Raw genomic sequence first — 15,458 nt, 5'->3', positions numbered from 1 at the left:
TCTCTCAATAACTAACTAAAGTCATATTTTTTTTGGAAATCTTTCTTATCCACATTATACATCCCAACATGTACACTGCAAAAAAATCTCAACCTTGCCAATTCTTGAAATAAAGCATACTAAGGAAGATGGATACACTGACATAAAGAGAAGTTACCACAGACAATTCTGAAACAGTTACATTTGAATTTTGTGTTAATATTTTTATATGCTTTTTCAAAAAATAAGAAATTCCTTAAGATTGAGATTTTTGCCGTGTAAAATCAATAACATCCTATTCTCATGCTATTGGTTAAATCTGCTCATACAAACGCTACCACAAGGTGGCAGTATGTGAACACGGAGCACTAAACAAAAACAGCGAAGCTGCCAGCATCCACACAAACAACCTCACATTTACTGTGTCATTAATCCCCATTCATACAGGAGCTAGAGGTCCTAAAAATAACCACAAACTACCACACAGAGCATAAAAGAAAGAATACACATAAAACACAAGCAGCTACCACACACAGCGTCTCTCTGAGCTTCTGTGGGATGCTCTCTGTGTGGCAGCAGGTGGTGGTTTAGTAGGAACCTCCACAGCTGTCTCACCAGAAGCCTAACACTGCACACAGGTACATTTACCTGTCCTGCCTCCGAGGGAGCGTGTTTCGGCTGAATAAAGGGCTAGCGGAGGGGGAGGACAGGGGGCTGATGGAAGACAGGGAGGAAAACGCACAACACACAGAGAAAGAGAGTTTTAGAGAATAAAGTCAACTGCGAGACTCTTCACCAATGAAGCTAATAAGAAAACTCAGAGAGCAGGGTGAAGTCATAGCCTCAAAGCTTAAACTGCAGATGCTATTAAGTTTCCTCTGAGGCATTCCTGTCACATTACACAGGCAACCTGTCAGGATGGAATCTGCTACAATGACCATAATTACTGTGTAATCGTCTGAGGATGCCACGGGATTTTGTTTCTCAGCTCGAGCGTGGACAGAACGGCTAACAAGAAGAGACACCTCGCCACGACGGATGCTTTGTGCATCATCTCCACTCTGGATTCTTTAAAAGGGACTTCATGTCTGAACTGGGCAGGATTTTAACATGGTCAGCGACTATAGACTTGTTTAGATCCTTCAGTGACAGTATTAATGTCAACATTTAAAAAAAGTCCTTTACAAGTAAAGGTTGTGCATTCAATAAGTATGAAAAGTGAAATAACTCATTATGCAGATTGACCATTTTCATAGCGTTACATTATACATAGAGTAAATACTTGTACTGGATTATCATTTGTACAGATGCATGCAACATGATAGCTCATGACCAACTATTTCTTTTTTAAATAAAGTATTACATATTAAAAACAGTTTAGCTGGATTGAAAACCATTTTTTTTTATCCTGCGAGTTCAATTACATCATGAACTCTGAAATGCAATGAAATAGGAGAAACACTATTTAACCTTTGAGAAAGAAATGAAGCATTCAATGTTTTACATTAATTATAAAGTTGAACGCAAGAAAAGGCAGCTTTGCTCAGTTAAACAAACCAACATGATTTACTGTCACAATCTTACTGGGTCTGGCTAACTTATAGTGGCTAATGTTGCTAAGAGAGTGTATGTAGGAAATCTTGAAACAACCTCAAATGTGGTATTGGACAAAAACAAAATGTTACACTGAAGATCAGATGACAGAGTTTACATTTGATGTTGTTTCCAGGAAAAGGAAAACAAGGAAAGAAAAGAATAACCCCAAAATGCCCCTTTCTTGTATCCTCACCTCTCAGACATGGCGGTCTTGACGCTGCTGGTGCGGCCCAGCGCGGACAGCGTGTCCTCCCTGTGGGTCCCGTGGCTGGCGCTGCCCAGGCTCATGTCGATAGACTCGCTGCTGGTGTGCATGCTGCTGACGGAGGGGTATCCCATGCTACTGGCCCCCCCGTGTCCCCCCAGCGTGCTCTCCCTGCTCTGGGCGGAGGAGCTGCTGAAGGTGGTGCCCCACGTTAGGCTGTTTGAGGGGCCGGTGGAGGAGTAAACTGAGCCAGGGCTGGAGGCCTGTGTAGAGGCAGAAGGGATGTTAAAGTGTTTAGAAATCAGTGGCCTTCTGTGTATTATAGTGTTGTAAAAATGTGTCAATAATATCTATAATAATATATAATTTATTTAAGTAATTAATTAAGTCAGGCAAAAAGGCTTTTAGATTGGCTTGTTTTCTCCGGTAATTGTTTTATTGGATGGCCTATTTAGTACTTAAACCTTTGAACCTATACTGTTTGTAAAAACATAACTTGTACTTAAAAAGTAGTGAGTCATTTAATGACTGAGACATGATCTGATACATTTCTGAATCATGTGAGAAGGTGATGGTGACTTCATGACTGAGCATGCTTATATTTTGCTGCTCTGCTGCAATATGTAGCTTTCAGTCATTGAAGCAAGTTCCTACACACATTAGTGGTGGAGGAATTCAGTGGGTTTGTGCTATTGGTCAGGTGAAAACAAAATCACCTCTAATCTCAAAGGTATAGTCATGTAGTCTAATCATAAAAACACACATAACTTTCCAGTTTGACAGTTTGCTCATAAACCGTATAGCTAACTTGGGACATTAGCTCTTAAAACACATACTTGTGTGATATATAACACCTTCCAAAGTTAGCAACTATTAGGCACAGTGGTTCTTCGAGCTAAATGCTAACATTAAAAGCTATCATTCAGCTGTTTAGCAGGTTATGTTTACCATGTTTATGATATTAGCTAAGTGTGTTATTTAGCTAATTAGCACTCAACAGAAAGTATTTAAGTTTAAATTGAAAGTCATACAGTCGGAAGAAAAGCATTAAAGGAAGTAGACATTAGCTTAAAGTTAATACAACTTTAATGCAGAGCAGGTACTGGAATATATGTTAGGTACTCTTAACAGTCCTGCTGTCTTTTTAGAGCTTTGTTGGTTGAAACAGCAGAGGCACCAAACAGGACTGAGATTAGTGAGGGGAGCAAAAAAAGTAAAGCTGTGAGGCGACAGCTAAACAATGAGCCGAAACTAACTTTTAACTCTCTATCCAGCCTGAAGGGGGATGCATATTCAGTATCTTTAGGTTTGAAATAATTTACTATAACAAGTTTAAAGAATGAATCAAGTCATTACGAACCTTCACGAGAACGATATGATATATTTACAAACTTTCATGGCAATGCCTCCAATAGCTGGTGAGATATTGCAGTACTGAAAAAGTGGTGGACCACTAGCATGGCTACAAATTACTCAAAAGCAGCTCTAAAATAAACTAAAAAGAAAAAAGGCTTTCCCTCTGCTTATGGTTAGTAATGGATGGGGGGCAGTTGGAAAATCTGTATACGGCTGAAAATAGCAGCGTCACTAATGAATAAGTAGCTGCCCCCGTGACTCAGTGTTAGAGATAAACAAGGCTACTTCAGTTGTTTTAAAAGGAGCCATACTTGGCTTAAAAGACTTATAAAACTTGAATTGAAAGTACACCTTTTCCATATTGTGTAATCTGAAGCTTTAATAGAACAATAGCGGTCACTCAGTTGAGTGTTGGTTGGTTACCAAGGAGAGTCACAGCCAGTAATCCTCCAGAGCTCATGGATGATTTTCTTATTTACACTCTCACGATTCACAGAGTGAGTTGACAGACAGAACGGTATTTGTTGATATGTTCTCACTCACCTGCTCGCTGCCCAGCGTCCCCATCCCTATCCCATGCAGTCTGCCTCCAAACATGGGGCTGCTGGTCTCGCTGTCCACGCCTCCCAGCCCTCCGTCGGGGGACTCCAGCACCGTGCCCACGTGGTTCATGGTGGCGTGGGGGTTGGAGATAACAGTGGAGTTCTTCATGTTTTCAGTCGTGGTGACCGGAGACTTGTTGCTGGGCTTCGCACCAAACAATCTGTGGGAAATAAGGGAGCGTTAGAAAACTACTAAAAGAACAGAAATAAGGCAAATTATCTCATTTCCTAATCAAATGATCAATTACTTGAGGAATCTTTATAGAGAACGATGCTTTCAGTGACCTTAAAAAATATGAACTTATGAAGTAAGTTGTTTAACTAGTGTCTCCATCTATATGTTTCACATTCTGTACATAATAACAACTTTTAACACTTCATTATTATTCATTGCTTTTAAATAACTACGTTTGCAGGAATTGAAGTAGCTTGAAGCCTTTATCCTGTGTACATGTTATTTTAAAACTGATGCTGCTGCAAGTAGAAAGGTCATGGGGTAATATAAATCATCAGGATTTGTCCTCCAGGGGATTATGAATATTAACAGCAAATTAAACAACACATTTAACATAATTATTCATGGCTGTTCTGGATCAAAGAAGCAGGCTGGCTGATTTCCATCCTTAAGGACCTGAAGCTCACAGGACAAAAACACATGTTACACACACACACAACTCTCTCCTGGTTCTCCGCTAATCCTGGGTTAGAGTTAAATGGCAGGCTGCGATGACTGGAGCCGCGGTGGGCAATAATGTCAGCACACAGCCTCTTTGAAAAGTTATCACTCCCTCACATTAATGAGGGCAGAGCGCTGAGGTAAGACTCAGCTCCCATTACCCAGCACCACACCCTCCCTTCTCCACCCTCCCCCTGCACCACCAAGGCTGAGGCTTGGCAGCAGATCAGCACAGCTCAAAGCCTTTCACAATGGCCTGATTTTACCTCGATGAGCCTGTGTGTGTGTGTGTGTGTGTGTGTGTGTGTGTGTGTGTGTGTGTGTGTGTGTGTGTGTGTGTGTGAGAAACAGGCCCACACGTGTAATTCTTACTCACCCCTGTTTATCATCTACTGTGACTGCATTATTACTTATTGTAATGGTCTTCTCTTTGTGTGTTTGAGTGTGTGCTGTATGAAGGTGCATTCAAGCTGATACAAGAGAAGAACCCACTCATTATGGCTCATCAGTCTGTCGTCATTATGTCTGCGGGGTCACTGACAATACCAATGATGTTCTGTTATGCTCACCTGCGCAGTGTAGGTGAGGAAACCTGCTGTCTTCCTGTCAGAGGAACAGTCGCTGCTCCTCCACTCTGCATCACGACTCCGCTCCTCAGGTTGTCAATCTCCGACACGCCCTTCTCCCGGTCCGTCTGATTGGCCAGCAGGCCTCCTGTGCCGTTGGCCTTTGTCAGGCCCATTGAGTTTTTCCCATGAGTCGTAACTGACAGCACGGCGGCCTCAATGCTGCTTGTGGAGGAGCGGTTTCCGTTGCGCGCTGTGGCTCCAGAGCGGCTGGGTCTCGGCAGGCTTCGGTACTGAAGTGTAGAGCGGGCACTCATGGGGAGGAAACCGTCGTCGTGGTGACCCAACACAGACCCGCCATCGTGCCCACCGACCTTCAACCCTCCTGCGAGTGAGCGTGCTCCAGATTTGGGCATCTTCCCAAGGGTAGCCGAGCCACTTGTGATGGTGGCGCCGCTGGCAGTAACGATGGTTACCATCCCGTGGCCCTGCTTCTTGAAGCCGAAGGTGCTGGTAGGGGTGCGCGAGGTGTGGGCATGTGTGTGGGAGTGGGGGTCTGAAACAGTGTGTGTGAGGGCGTTTGACGTGGACGTGCGGCTGGTGGGGATGGATTGTTTCTTTGCCTCATCGCCGCTGCTGCGCCCTGCGTCTGAGGGCGAGCGGTGTAGGCCGTTGGGACGAGGAGAGAGGCGACCCTTTTCTGACACCTTCACGTCATCTGTCTTTGCTGCAAACAGAACGAGACATTAGAGGGGCGTGTGGGTGCTACTTCTTGATTTCACACCAACTCTGAGATAACTCTAAGACACCTAAAGTAAATTGAAAGTTGAAATGTTTATTTACTCTATTCTATAATGTATTCATTTCTATTGATATATACTATAATGGATGTCTGTGTTACCTGAACTGTGGGTCTTGAGGCCACCCGAGCTTGTGGAGCCTGTGCTACTGTTGCTTTTAGTCCGGGGGGACGTCACCCCCACCTGAGTGCTCATGCCTCTCCTCCAGGAGCCTGTGTGAGACACAGAGGGGGTCTTCCTCCCCGAGCTGCCCTTGTCCGACTCGTCTGAGATGTCGGACGGGTTCCGGCGGCTCCACTTGGAGCCCGGCTCCATCCTGACCCCGCTGTCTGACCCGCCGTCTGGCCTCTTCACCTCGTCTCCTGACCAGGCCGGGTGCACCGCTGTGGAGGCAGAGTGCTTCTCTGCATCTGTCACAGGCTGGGAACACACACACACGTCAGATTTATTACTGCTGAAGAAAGCGTCTTTTATGAGACACTGCCAAGTGCCTCTAAAAAGCACTCCATTTTATGACCACAGCCATCATGCTGTGTAATCCTGCCAGCATCCACACCACCATCACCTGAGCAGTTAGTCAGGAAGCTGTTTGACCGCAGCACGGCCCGGGCACAGTTGTCCACTTTACTTTGAAATGTGACAAATGCAATATTCTTGAACTAAGAGCCATGGCTTTAGCCCTTCGGAAGAGGTTTGAAGTCATAAAACAAGACAAGAAAGTGCAAGTCTTTCAGGTCTTTCAATGGTTAGCGTAAGTGAGATGACATTTGATACTTTCTTTTAAAATTCAGGGTTATCTTTAGTGTTTTTTAAGGTGGACCAAATCCTTCAAAGGAACAGACTAATAAAGCAGCTTGTATTGTGCCATCTTACATTTGTTGTACCTTGATCAGAGACTCAACCTGCTAAAGATTGAGGCTTTATTATTGTTACTTAAGGTCTCGAGTCTCACAGCAGAGACTTCCACTTGAGTCTATTTCTCAAAGTCTCATCTAATAAATCTGATTTACAATGTCCGATCATTACCCAGAATATCACAATTTATTTGTTTTTGTTTAAAATCTAAAACATACTGAAGTCTAGATAGTGCTGAACTAGAATTTTATATTAGCCAGTTCCCCATCGCCTTTATTTCGCTAACAGTAATTTACAGCTGTTTATTGTCTATTCTGCACTTGCCAAGGCAACACTACAAAAATGCAGTTCGCTGCTTCGCTCACAGAATTTGAAACAGACTTAATGAACCTGCACTGTGTAAGGCTGCTTTACTAAGAGAAAGGCACCTTTGTGCACTCCTTTGTTTTTCTTCAGCACCTCAACCTTTGCAGCCGTAACGGACACACGTCACGTGATGAGCGGCTCAACATCAGCCACGACACTGAGTGTGCCGATACACGGGAGTCAGCTGACAATATTATCGTCTGAGCGATCACTTTCCTGAAGCATAGCAGCTCTTAATCAGTGTTTAATGACTTGAGGCCAGAGTCAACATCAGCATTAGCTTTGTGAGTCCACAGCTGTACTCTCTCATTCTTCTCTGAATGCAGAGGAATGCTGAGAAAGGCTGGCTTTAGGCCAAGTGGAAATATTCGGTTGCATCAGTTTACCACTTAAAAAATCTAGTTTATGTTTCTTCCAGACAATATCGCAATGTGGTAGGAAATTAGGCTACTGAACTAATGTGGATGTTTCATTAAAATCCTTTTAGAGACCTTATGTGGAATTTACTGCACTGGAAAACTCACGCTGTCTTCAAATTAAACTCGAGGTCATACAGGGAACTTATACATCATGTTTCATTTTCAATGGTGGAATCTTTTTTGCAGCTTAATGTATGGGTCCATAGGATTCAACAATTCAAATGCCTTCGTAGAGCACAGCTTTTGAACTTTATAAAAAAACGTCCAAAAAGTTGCTAATAAACAGAGCATTTCTCAAAGGTACTGAAATAAACCATTAATGTAGAAGTGCAGAACCGATTCTAAGACCGTAAACCAGCAGAATAAATCTGAGAATAATGCATTTTTTCCATCTACATGGAAACTCTACCCTTGATATCTCTAACAGTCCTGACAGAAGAGATGAACAACTTTTATCTGATGGAATTTCATCAATGAATGATTTTGCTATCCCAGCCTGTGGCGCAATCATTAAAAAAAAGTTGTATATTCGTCTTTAATATGGCTGTGTGTGAGAGATTGTGTGTGAAGTCTTACCTTGGTGTTGAGGCCCTTGCGTTTCGCAGCGGGTGTGTTTGCGTAGGAGGAGATGGAGGAGCTGGTGTTGATGTCATCTGTGTCGATGTTGTCGCTGATGCCACTGCTCACCGAGCTGCTGTCATCCCAGCTGGACACGGAGAGAGAAAGAAGTTCACTTTATACTCCATAAACAATACATCTTTCACAGTGGAACGGATGGGGTCAATTTAGCAGAAAGCAGAGAAACACGTGTTGTTCCCCTTTGAAGAGACAGACATTAAATAACTGAGCAGACAGTCAGCAGAGACACAGCAGTGTGGTGTGATGCTTGTTATACCATTAACACAACACTATACAGTCAGATGACCTGAAGTCAGATTTAAGAGTTTGCAGATTAATCAAAAAAGTTGTTAGATTTATCCCTTTTTTCATTATTAAATGTACAGTAAATGTGTGGTTGTTTCATAGTGATCTTGGCTTTGAATGGAAACTGAATAAGTCTACATGTGAAAACAATATTATGTAAACAGTTTAGTACTTTATTAAACAGGAGAGAAATTGTGATGATTTCAGTTTTTCATAAATGCATGCCTTTGTTTGGAAAGAAAAGAATACAGAGTCAAATGGAAATTAAAATAAATGTCAAAGATGGATCCGGCTTCTCAGACTGCCTGGAGATTCCCTTTCCTTTATTCTCCGTCTGTACTGACTTCAGCTAGGGTACAAACATGCACACACACCAACAGGCTGAATGGGGTTGTCTATCATATGAACAAAGGCTTGTTGGAGGGGTGACATCACAGCAGTGCGTCTCTGTGTGAGCGTGTGTGTGTCTGAGTTGTTCAAACAAACCCATCTGAACAGAGCAAACACGCTGGAAGTTAATGCTGGAAATGTGTTAATACGTGTGTGTGTGTGTGTGTGTGTGTGTGTGTGTGTGTGTGTGTGTGTGTGTGTGTGTGTGTGTGTGCATCCGCCAGGAGTCTGTGGGGGACAGGAAGCTTGGCCAGTTGGCAAACATCAGTCTGAAAGGACCAGAGGGAGGCTGATGGCCATAGCCAATGCAGGGTTGGCTGAACCACACACACACACACACACACACACACACACACACACACACACACACACACACACACACACACACACACACACACACACACACACACACACACACACACACACACACACACACACCACACACAACACACACACACACACACACACACACACACACACACACACACACCACACACACACACACACACACACACACACACACACACACACACACACACACACACACACACACACACACACACACACACACACACACACACACACACACACACGGCTGGTGTTGTCAGACTGTATTTTCACAGTCTCCGAGGGTCCACTAATGATACATAACAACTGTAAATAAAGTCTTTGTAATAAAACTGGGAAATAATAATCATCGACGATGACACACAAATAAATGCACACACACTCTCATGTATCACACCAACTAGGACTGCGATTACATATTACTTTTATCATTGATACAGTTGTTTGATTTTAATAAAACCAGATTACCCAAACAATACTTTTTTTCAACCCTAGCTTGAGTTAGTTGTAAACATGTCTTTCTACTAAATGAGGTTTTAATAAGGCAGCCAAACAAAGACTCTCTGCCTAGTATAAAACTAGAACATTTCCCTTAAAACAGGTTTGATACCAAACAGTTGTTTATACTTTAAAAAAGCACTGAAGTTCACTACCCAGCGCTTCATATGACAGTGCCATTCATCATTTTGTCAGGTATCATTTTTAGATGGGCAAAAAATAAAGTCAAAGCTGTGTTGTTGAGCAGCCAACTTGGAAGCCCTGCTTGCTTCCCACCAACACGTAAACACAACATCATAATTATAGCTTTCAGAAAAAGAACTAAACAAAAAACAAAGAATCGCAAATGGCTGAAAACCAAGATTCAGATGACCTTTGAATTCAATCAACTGCTCCAAGTACATGCTGTGTTTTGAACAATCTTGCTAACAACCTGAAAAACAGGGGGGGAAACATGACTTCCTTTTGGATATACTGGCATTATAAATCAAAGAGCAGCAGAGCGGAGAGTTTCAGAGTTGAAAGCATCCGTGGAGCAGACAGAGAGAGGTGCTGAGAGATTCAGAGTGACCACAAGCGTCTCAGCTCATCCATACAGCCACATGGGGAAAGTCCCACACACACACACACAAGATATATGGACAACCATGCAGAAACAGACATGGATACAAACTAACAAAAATCTCAGATCTTCCCGAACACAGAATAATGAAAACGTATAAGTAGAAAGTTCACACACACACACACACACACACACACACACACACACACACACACACACACACACACACACACACAACAACAGCACACACACACACACACACACACACACACACACACACACACACACACACACACACACACACACACACACACACACACACACACAGCACCACACACACACACACACACACACACACACACACACACACACACACACACACACACACACACCACACACACACACACACACACACACACCACACACACCACACACACACCAAACACCACACACACACCACACACCCTACCTGGTCAGTGCCTCTGGGTTGCCGTGGGAAACCAGGGCTCTGCGGGTAAATGCGAAGCTGTACCGAGAGCTTCATGACTTCATGCCGCTGAGAGTTCACACAGCCAAATGTCTCCCCCACTCCCTCTCTCTCCTTCTCTCTAAGCTCCTTCTATGTCCTCTCACCCTGGCAGGGTTCCTAGATTGAGCTCCTTGTCGCTGGTTGCACTGATGGTTCATCCCTCGGGCACTGTTGGTCTCTCTCTGGGACTAACAGAGAGAGAACTGGGGGGGGGTGAGAGAGGGAAGGAGTTGCCCTGCCGTTGGTAACATGAGCCTCCCCCGGGACTGTTAACCACTTCACTGCTGCAGCCACGCCACTAATAGAGCACACAAACACACCCCAAGCCCTAAATAAGCCACTTCAGCCCAACAGGAATCAAACGGCAACACAAGTCATAGCCACATGATCACAGACAGACTGAAGGACAATCCTCGTCCCGACGTTGCCCTCCTGTGTGATTCCCAGCGATGGTTTGTGAGTCTGTGTGTGCAAGACTGCAATTTCCCAGACAGATCCACCCTGACTGACTGACAAGCCAGTGCTAATTAGAGATCAGGCTAAGCGGCGTGGCCCAGCCCACAGCCTTTTGCTTGGCAAAGCAACCCGCCAGTTAACCACCGCCGAGCCCTTTACAGCCAATCAGAGTGGACGGAAACTACTGGCTGGCGGTGCCAAACACAAACTGACGGCTAAAGACCATCGATTTGAGAGGAAGAGGTGAAGGGCTTCTTACTGTCAGGCTCACTTCACCCAATAAAACCTCTTACAGTACCTAGTCATTGGGATCCCTTTTAGGACGTTTGCCTTCGCCATAATGCAAAAGGGTTGAATGGGATTTGTTTCTTTGTTTTTGAGTGGTGGAAAGCAGTTGGATTTTGGGTGAACTGACCCTTTAAATCAGCTGGGCAGTTAAAACGTTCTGAGCAAACAGAGACTCACTTCTATCACTCACCAAAGAGAGTGAAAGGCTTGTAAAGCAGTCAGAGAGGACAGTAGTGGAGAAGGAAAAGTGACCCAAATCAAGACATTCCAGAGACGAACCTCGCCTCTTGCCGGGTCCCGATAGGGAGCTTTCTGCTTTCCCAAAGGGGTCAAAGGTCAGGGGTCAAACCTCCAAAGAGAAGAGCAAAGTTGGGGGAGGCATACGGGACCAATAGAGGGGGTAGAAAAGGCTTTCCATGTGGATCGGCCAATAGCAGTGTCTATAAGTGTCCTGAGAAAAAAGGCCATGGTTGTGTTTGTTTAACTTTTCTTGTGCACGTCTCTTGGGACTGCGGTCGGTCGGTGTCTTGTGCACGTCTCTTGGGACTGCGGTCGGTCGGTGTCTTGTGCACGTCTCTTGGGACTGCGGTCGGTCGGTGTCTTGTGCACGTCTCTTGGGACTTGCGGTTGGTCGGTGGGTTGGTTGTCCCGGCAGTACTGTAACCCCCCCCCCCCCCTCCTGAAAAACCCATCCAACGCTGGCACAGGCACACAGGATCTGCGCCGCAGAAATATACACACAGACGTGCGGCCACAACAGGGCTGTGAAGCAGAAGTAAGGGGATTTCCTGTGTCTGAGGGGCGACTACTGGTCCTCCCACTGCAGATAGATCAAATAATCCCACATCTCTGAATCTTTCCACATAAAGAGACAGACAGGCCGAAAGACAGAAAGACAGGCAAACAGAACACTTAGACTTATCTGACTGTACAGCCCCCAGGGTTAGGTGGGAGGGGTCCCAGATGACAGGTGAGGTGTGTGTATGCCGTAGAGACACAACACATCAGGACTGAGGAGCTGTTGTTGTGACTTTATCCAAACTTTATCAGCATGATCAGGAACATGCAAAACATGTTTTTCCTATGGCTATACATATTTGGTTTGCATAATGGCATGTAAAGTGAAAAACACGTTTCTAATGAGGCTAGGCCCTGATACGACATTATTATTATTTATCTGTTCTCAGTGGAATCATATCAATTATTTTAGCTTTATATCGTTTGAAACATTAAGATTGATCACATCAGCATGTGTACTTTGCCTTAGGGTTCAGAAAACTGCTTTGATATATGCAAGCTGTTGGTTATTTAGATTTTAAGATAGGATCACAGGCGTCTTTATTACCTGTACTGGATGAATTATTTCCATCAAGTGTTCATTTTCCACAACAGAATATAGGAAAATGTAGACGCTAGCACTTGGAATTATTTTCGCTAGAGTAACAACTCAAATCTTACTACATTAAGGGTTCATGTTACTTTTAAAAAAGACAATAGAAAGAAAGAAGTGGACACAGTGTGAGGATGAGGTATGCGGTGAAGGGGCCGCTGGGACTGGACCTGACACATAGCAGACTAGACAGAGGGGCTGTGTGGTTTGAAAATGACACAGCTGTCCCTGCAAGCAAGAGAAATGACAGAACTGGACAGGACTGGACCACACACTCAGGAATGTCCCCCCCCCCCCCTCTCTCATTCTTTCTCTTTTCTCTTTCCCCTCTGTCTGGTCCCATTGTCTCCCGTCTATCTGCATTCAGAGACTTTATCAAAGCATTGAGATTCCACCGACTGCCTCTCTTTCACACACGTTTCCTCTGACTCGACTCTTTCTCCCTCTGTTTGATGTGTAAACAAACACTCCCTTAGATTCGACGGAGTGACCCGGATCCACGGTTTGGAAAAACTCTTCACACATGTGACACGCATCGCTGGACCCTGAACTGCATGAACACAGGCACGCGACTCCACCATGCTGCATCTGGTCACGCAACGGAAAGCTATGTTTAAAGGGCTGCCGAGACAAACATGTGGAATTTCTCACATGTGCGCAGACACACTACTTAAACACACTCTGCACACAAACCAGCCCATTGTCGCCTGAGTGATAGAATGAAACACAAGGATGTGACTCCTGACTCTACACCTGCATCATGAGATCTCTGGGCGCAAAATAATAAAATGGTAGCCATTATAATAAGGTGCATGTAAAATATAAAGACACACTTTGCCCAGAATTTGTCCTCTTTTGCTCAACTGGTTTGACATTTTCAGATAACAGACGAGGAATCACTTTGAGAAAATAAGAGTTTCTTTCTCTTGATGTTTTTCCCTCATTGCCCTTTGGTTCTGTTTATTCACAGATGCCCTGAGTTGCCATCCACACAGTCCATAAATGTGCATTATATTAAACTTTATATTTGTCGATGTTAAAATAACCAGTAATGAAAATAATAGGAAACTCTTTAACATTATAAAACTGCATGATTTTAAGTATGGAAACAAAAAAAAAACCACGACTGATTTCAAATTATTAATAACAAATGTGATTTAAGGTGAATTTTAGCTCTTTTTTTTTCCCACCACAAACATAGTTCAAACCTAGACAATTAATTCAACTCCAATAAGCAAATACAGAATAGTTATATGACTTTCCCAACCTTGAAACCACTTGAAATGAGACTGAAAAGGTTTTAAACGGAAATTTGAAACAGTCCCAAGTGAATGATACCACTTGTGGCTGACAGCACATAATCTTACCAATATGTCGGTTCTGTAGCCTGTTACCCTCTCTTGCATGCAGACCTTTGTCCCCTAGCTTTTCCTGCAGCCGAAACGTGGATAATCAACTTCATCCAGTGACTTTAAAGCTGCAACCTGCAACGAAGCTGCTTGACTCCCAGATTTCCCACCCTTAACTAACCTCACAGAAAATATCAGTCAGGGGAAGTATGGAGGATTACAACTTACCTGTGCTGAGGACTTCACAAACCACGCACTGACTGGAGATGAATTAAAGTCCACCATGCTCTTCTTTCTTCATCTACTGTTTACTCCTGGGGGCCTGGTTTAGATTCCAGACTGGACCAGACGTTAGGCCTCTAAACTCTGTGTTTCCCTTAAAACAAAAAACTGCGCTCTGTGGCTACTACATATACTTTGCAATCAAGACGTCCTGGTTTCTGAATCCTGCCCGCAAAAACCATGTCAAGCTTTTTTCTTTCCGTTGGTCATTATTTCATCTCACTGATTCAAACTGAGAAACACAGCAAACACACTGGAGAAAAAGAGGGTAACACAAACAAGCTTAAACAAATACAGAGCAGTGAGTACAAAGATCAGCAGAGAGCTGTGGATGTTGATCATTCAGTGTTCGGCCAAAGAAAGAAAATGTGTGGGAGAAAAACCCTTATTTACCTGAGAGAGAGCCCCACCCTCATTAGTGTGTGTGTGTGTGTTTTCCCTAGGGTGAGGCAGGTGTGATTGTTGAAAGCCCAGAGGACGGGAAGATGGTCTACATACAGTATCCATGGTAACTGAAACATCATTTCTCCTATCCTGTCTCGGTTTCTTTCTTCTCATTAAAACCCTCTAAGTTTTCATCGATTCTTTCTCCTTTTCTCTCCACGGGAATCATGATTGTTTTCCATGCCAAAAATGTACATGGGATGCACATTTAGTGTATACTTGGTTACACTAAAAACTAAATATACATTTTTACCAACAAAAAAGTCAAAAAAAAAACAAATCTCCCGGTGCAGTTAGATTATTCCAATCTTGTACCATCCAACACAAATGAATTTATTTACAAAATGTTTAAGAAGTGTTCTTAATCAAGACTCCCTCAAGCTATATATCCTCAGGACATCATTTGATTCCATACACAGTTACTGAAGGAGCTTGCCAACTCTCAATCCTTTTTTAATATAGCGAGCCCTTCGCTCTGTTAACAAACCAATTGCAAACTAACCCCTATTTGTGAAAAAGTGAATAGAGAATGGCTAAATAAAAATGTATGTGGCAAAGTTCTATACATTTTGCCATTT

General features: G+C 43.6%; 1 protein-coding gene across 6 annotated transcripts in view; it reads right to left on the bottom strand.

The window, feature by feature from the left end:
- Positions 1-15,458, bottom strand: part of nav2a (neuron navigator 2a) — a 218,394-nt gene that overhangs the window by 23,664 nt on the left and 179,272 nt on the right. For 5 of the 6 annotated variants that reach the window (XM_034221341.1, XM_034221339.1, XM_034221340.1 and 2 more), the window contains 6 exons: positions 7,997-8,126; positions 5,882-6,200; positions 4,984-5,707; positions 3,680-3,899; positions 1,769-2,043; positions 628-693 (listed from right to left, as the gene is read on the bottom strand). In XM_034221341.1, the coding sequence (XP_034077232.1) occupies positions 628-693; positions 1,769-2,043; positions 3,680-3,899; positions 4,984-5,707; positions 5,882-6,200; positions 7,997-8,126 (1,734 nt within the window). The remainder of the gene's footprint in view (positions 1-627; positions 694-1,768; positions 2,044-3,679; positions 3,900-4,983; positions 5,708-5,881; positions 6,201-7,996; positions 8,127-15,458) is intronic. The other variant, XM_034221344.1, reaches the window with a different exon arrangement.

This window comes from Gymnodraco acuticeps, unplaced genomic scaffold, assembly GCF_902827175.1.
Source record: "Gymnodraco acuticeps unplaced genomic scaffold, fGymAcu1.1, whole genome shotgun sequence".
NCBI lineage: Eukaryota > Metazoa > Chordata > Actinopteri > Perciformes > Bathydraconidae > Gymnodraco > Gymnodraco acuticeps.
This window is presented reverse-complemented; position numbering and strand designations above follow the sequence as displayed.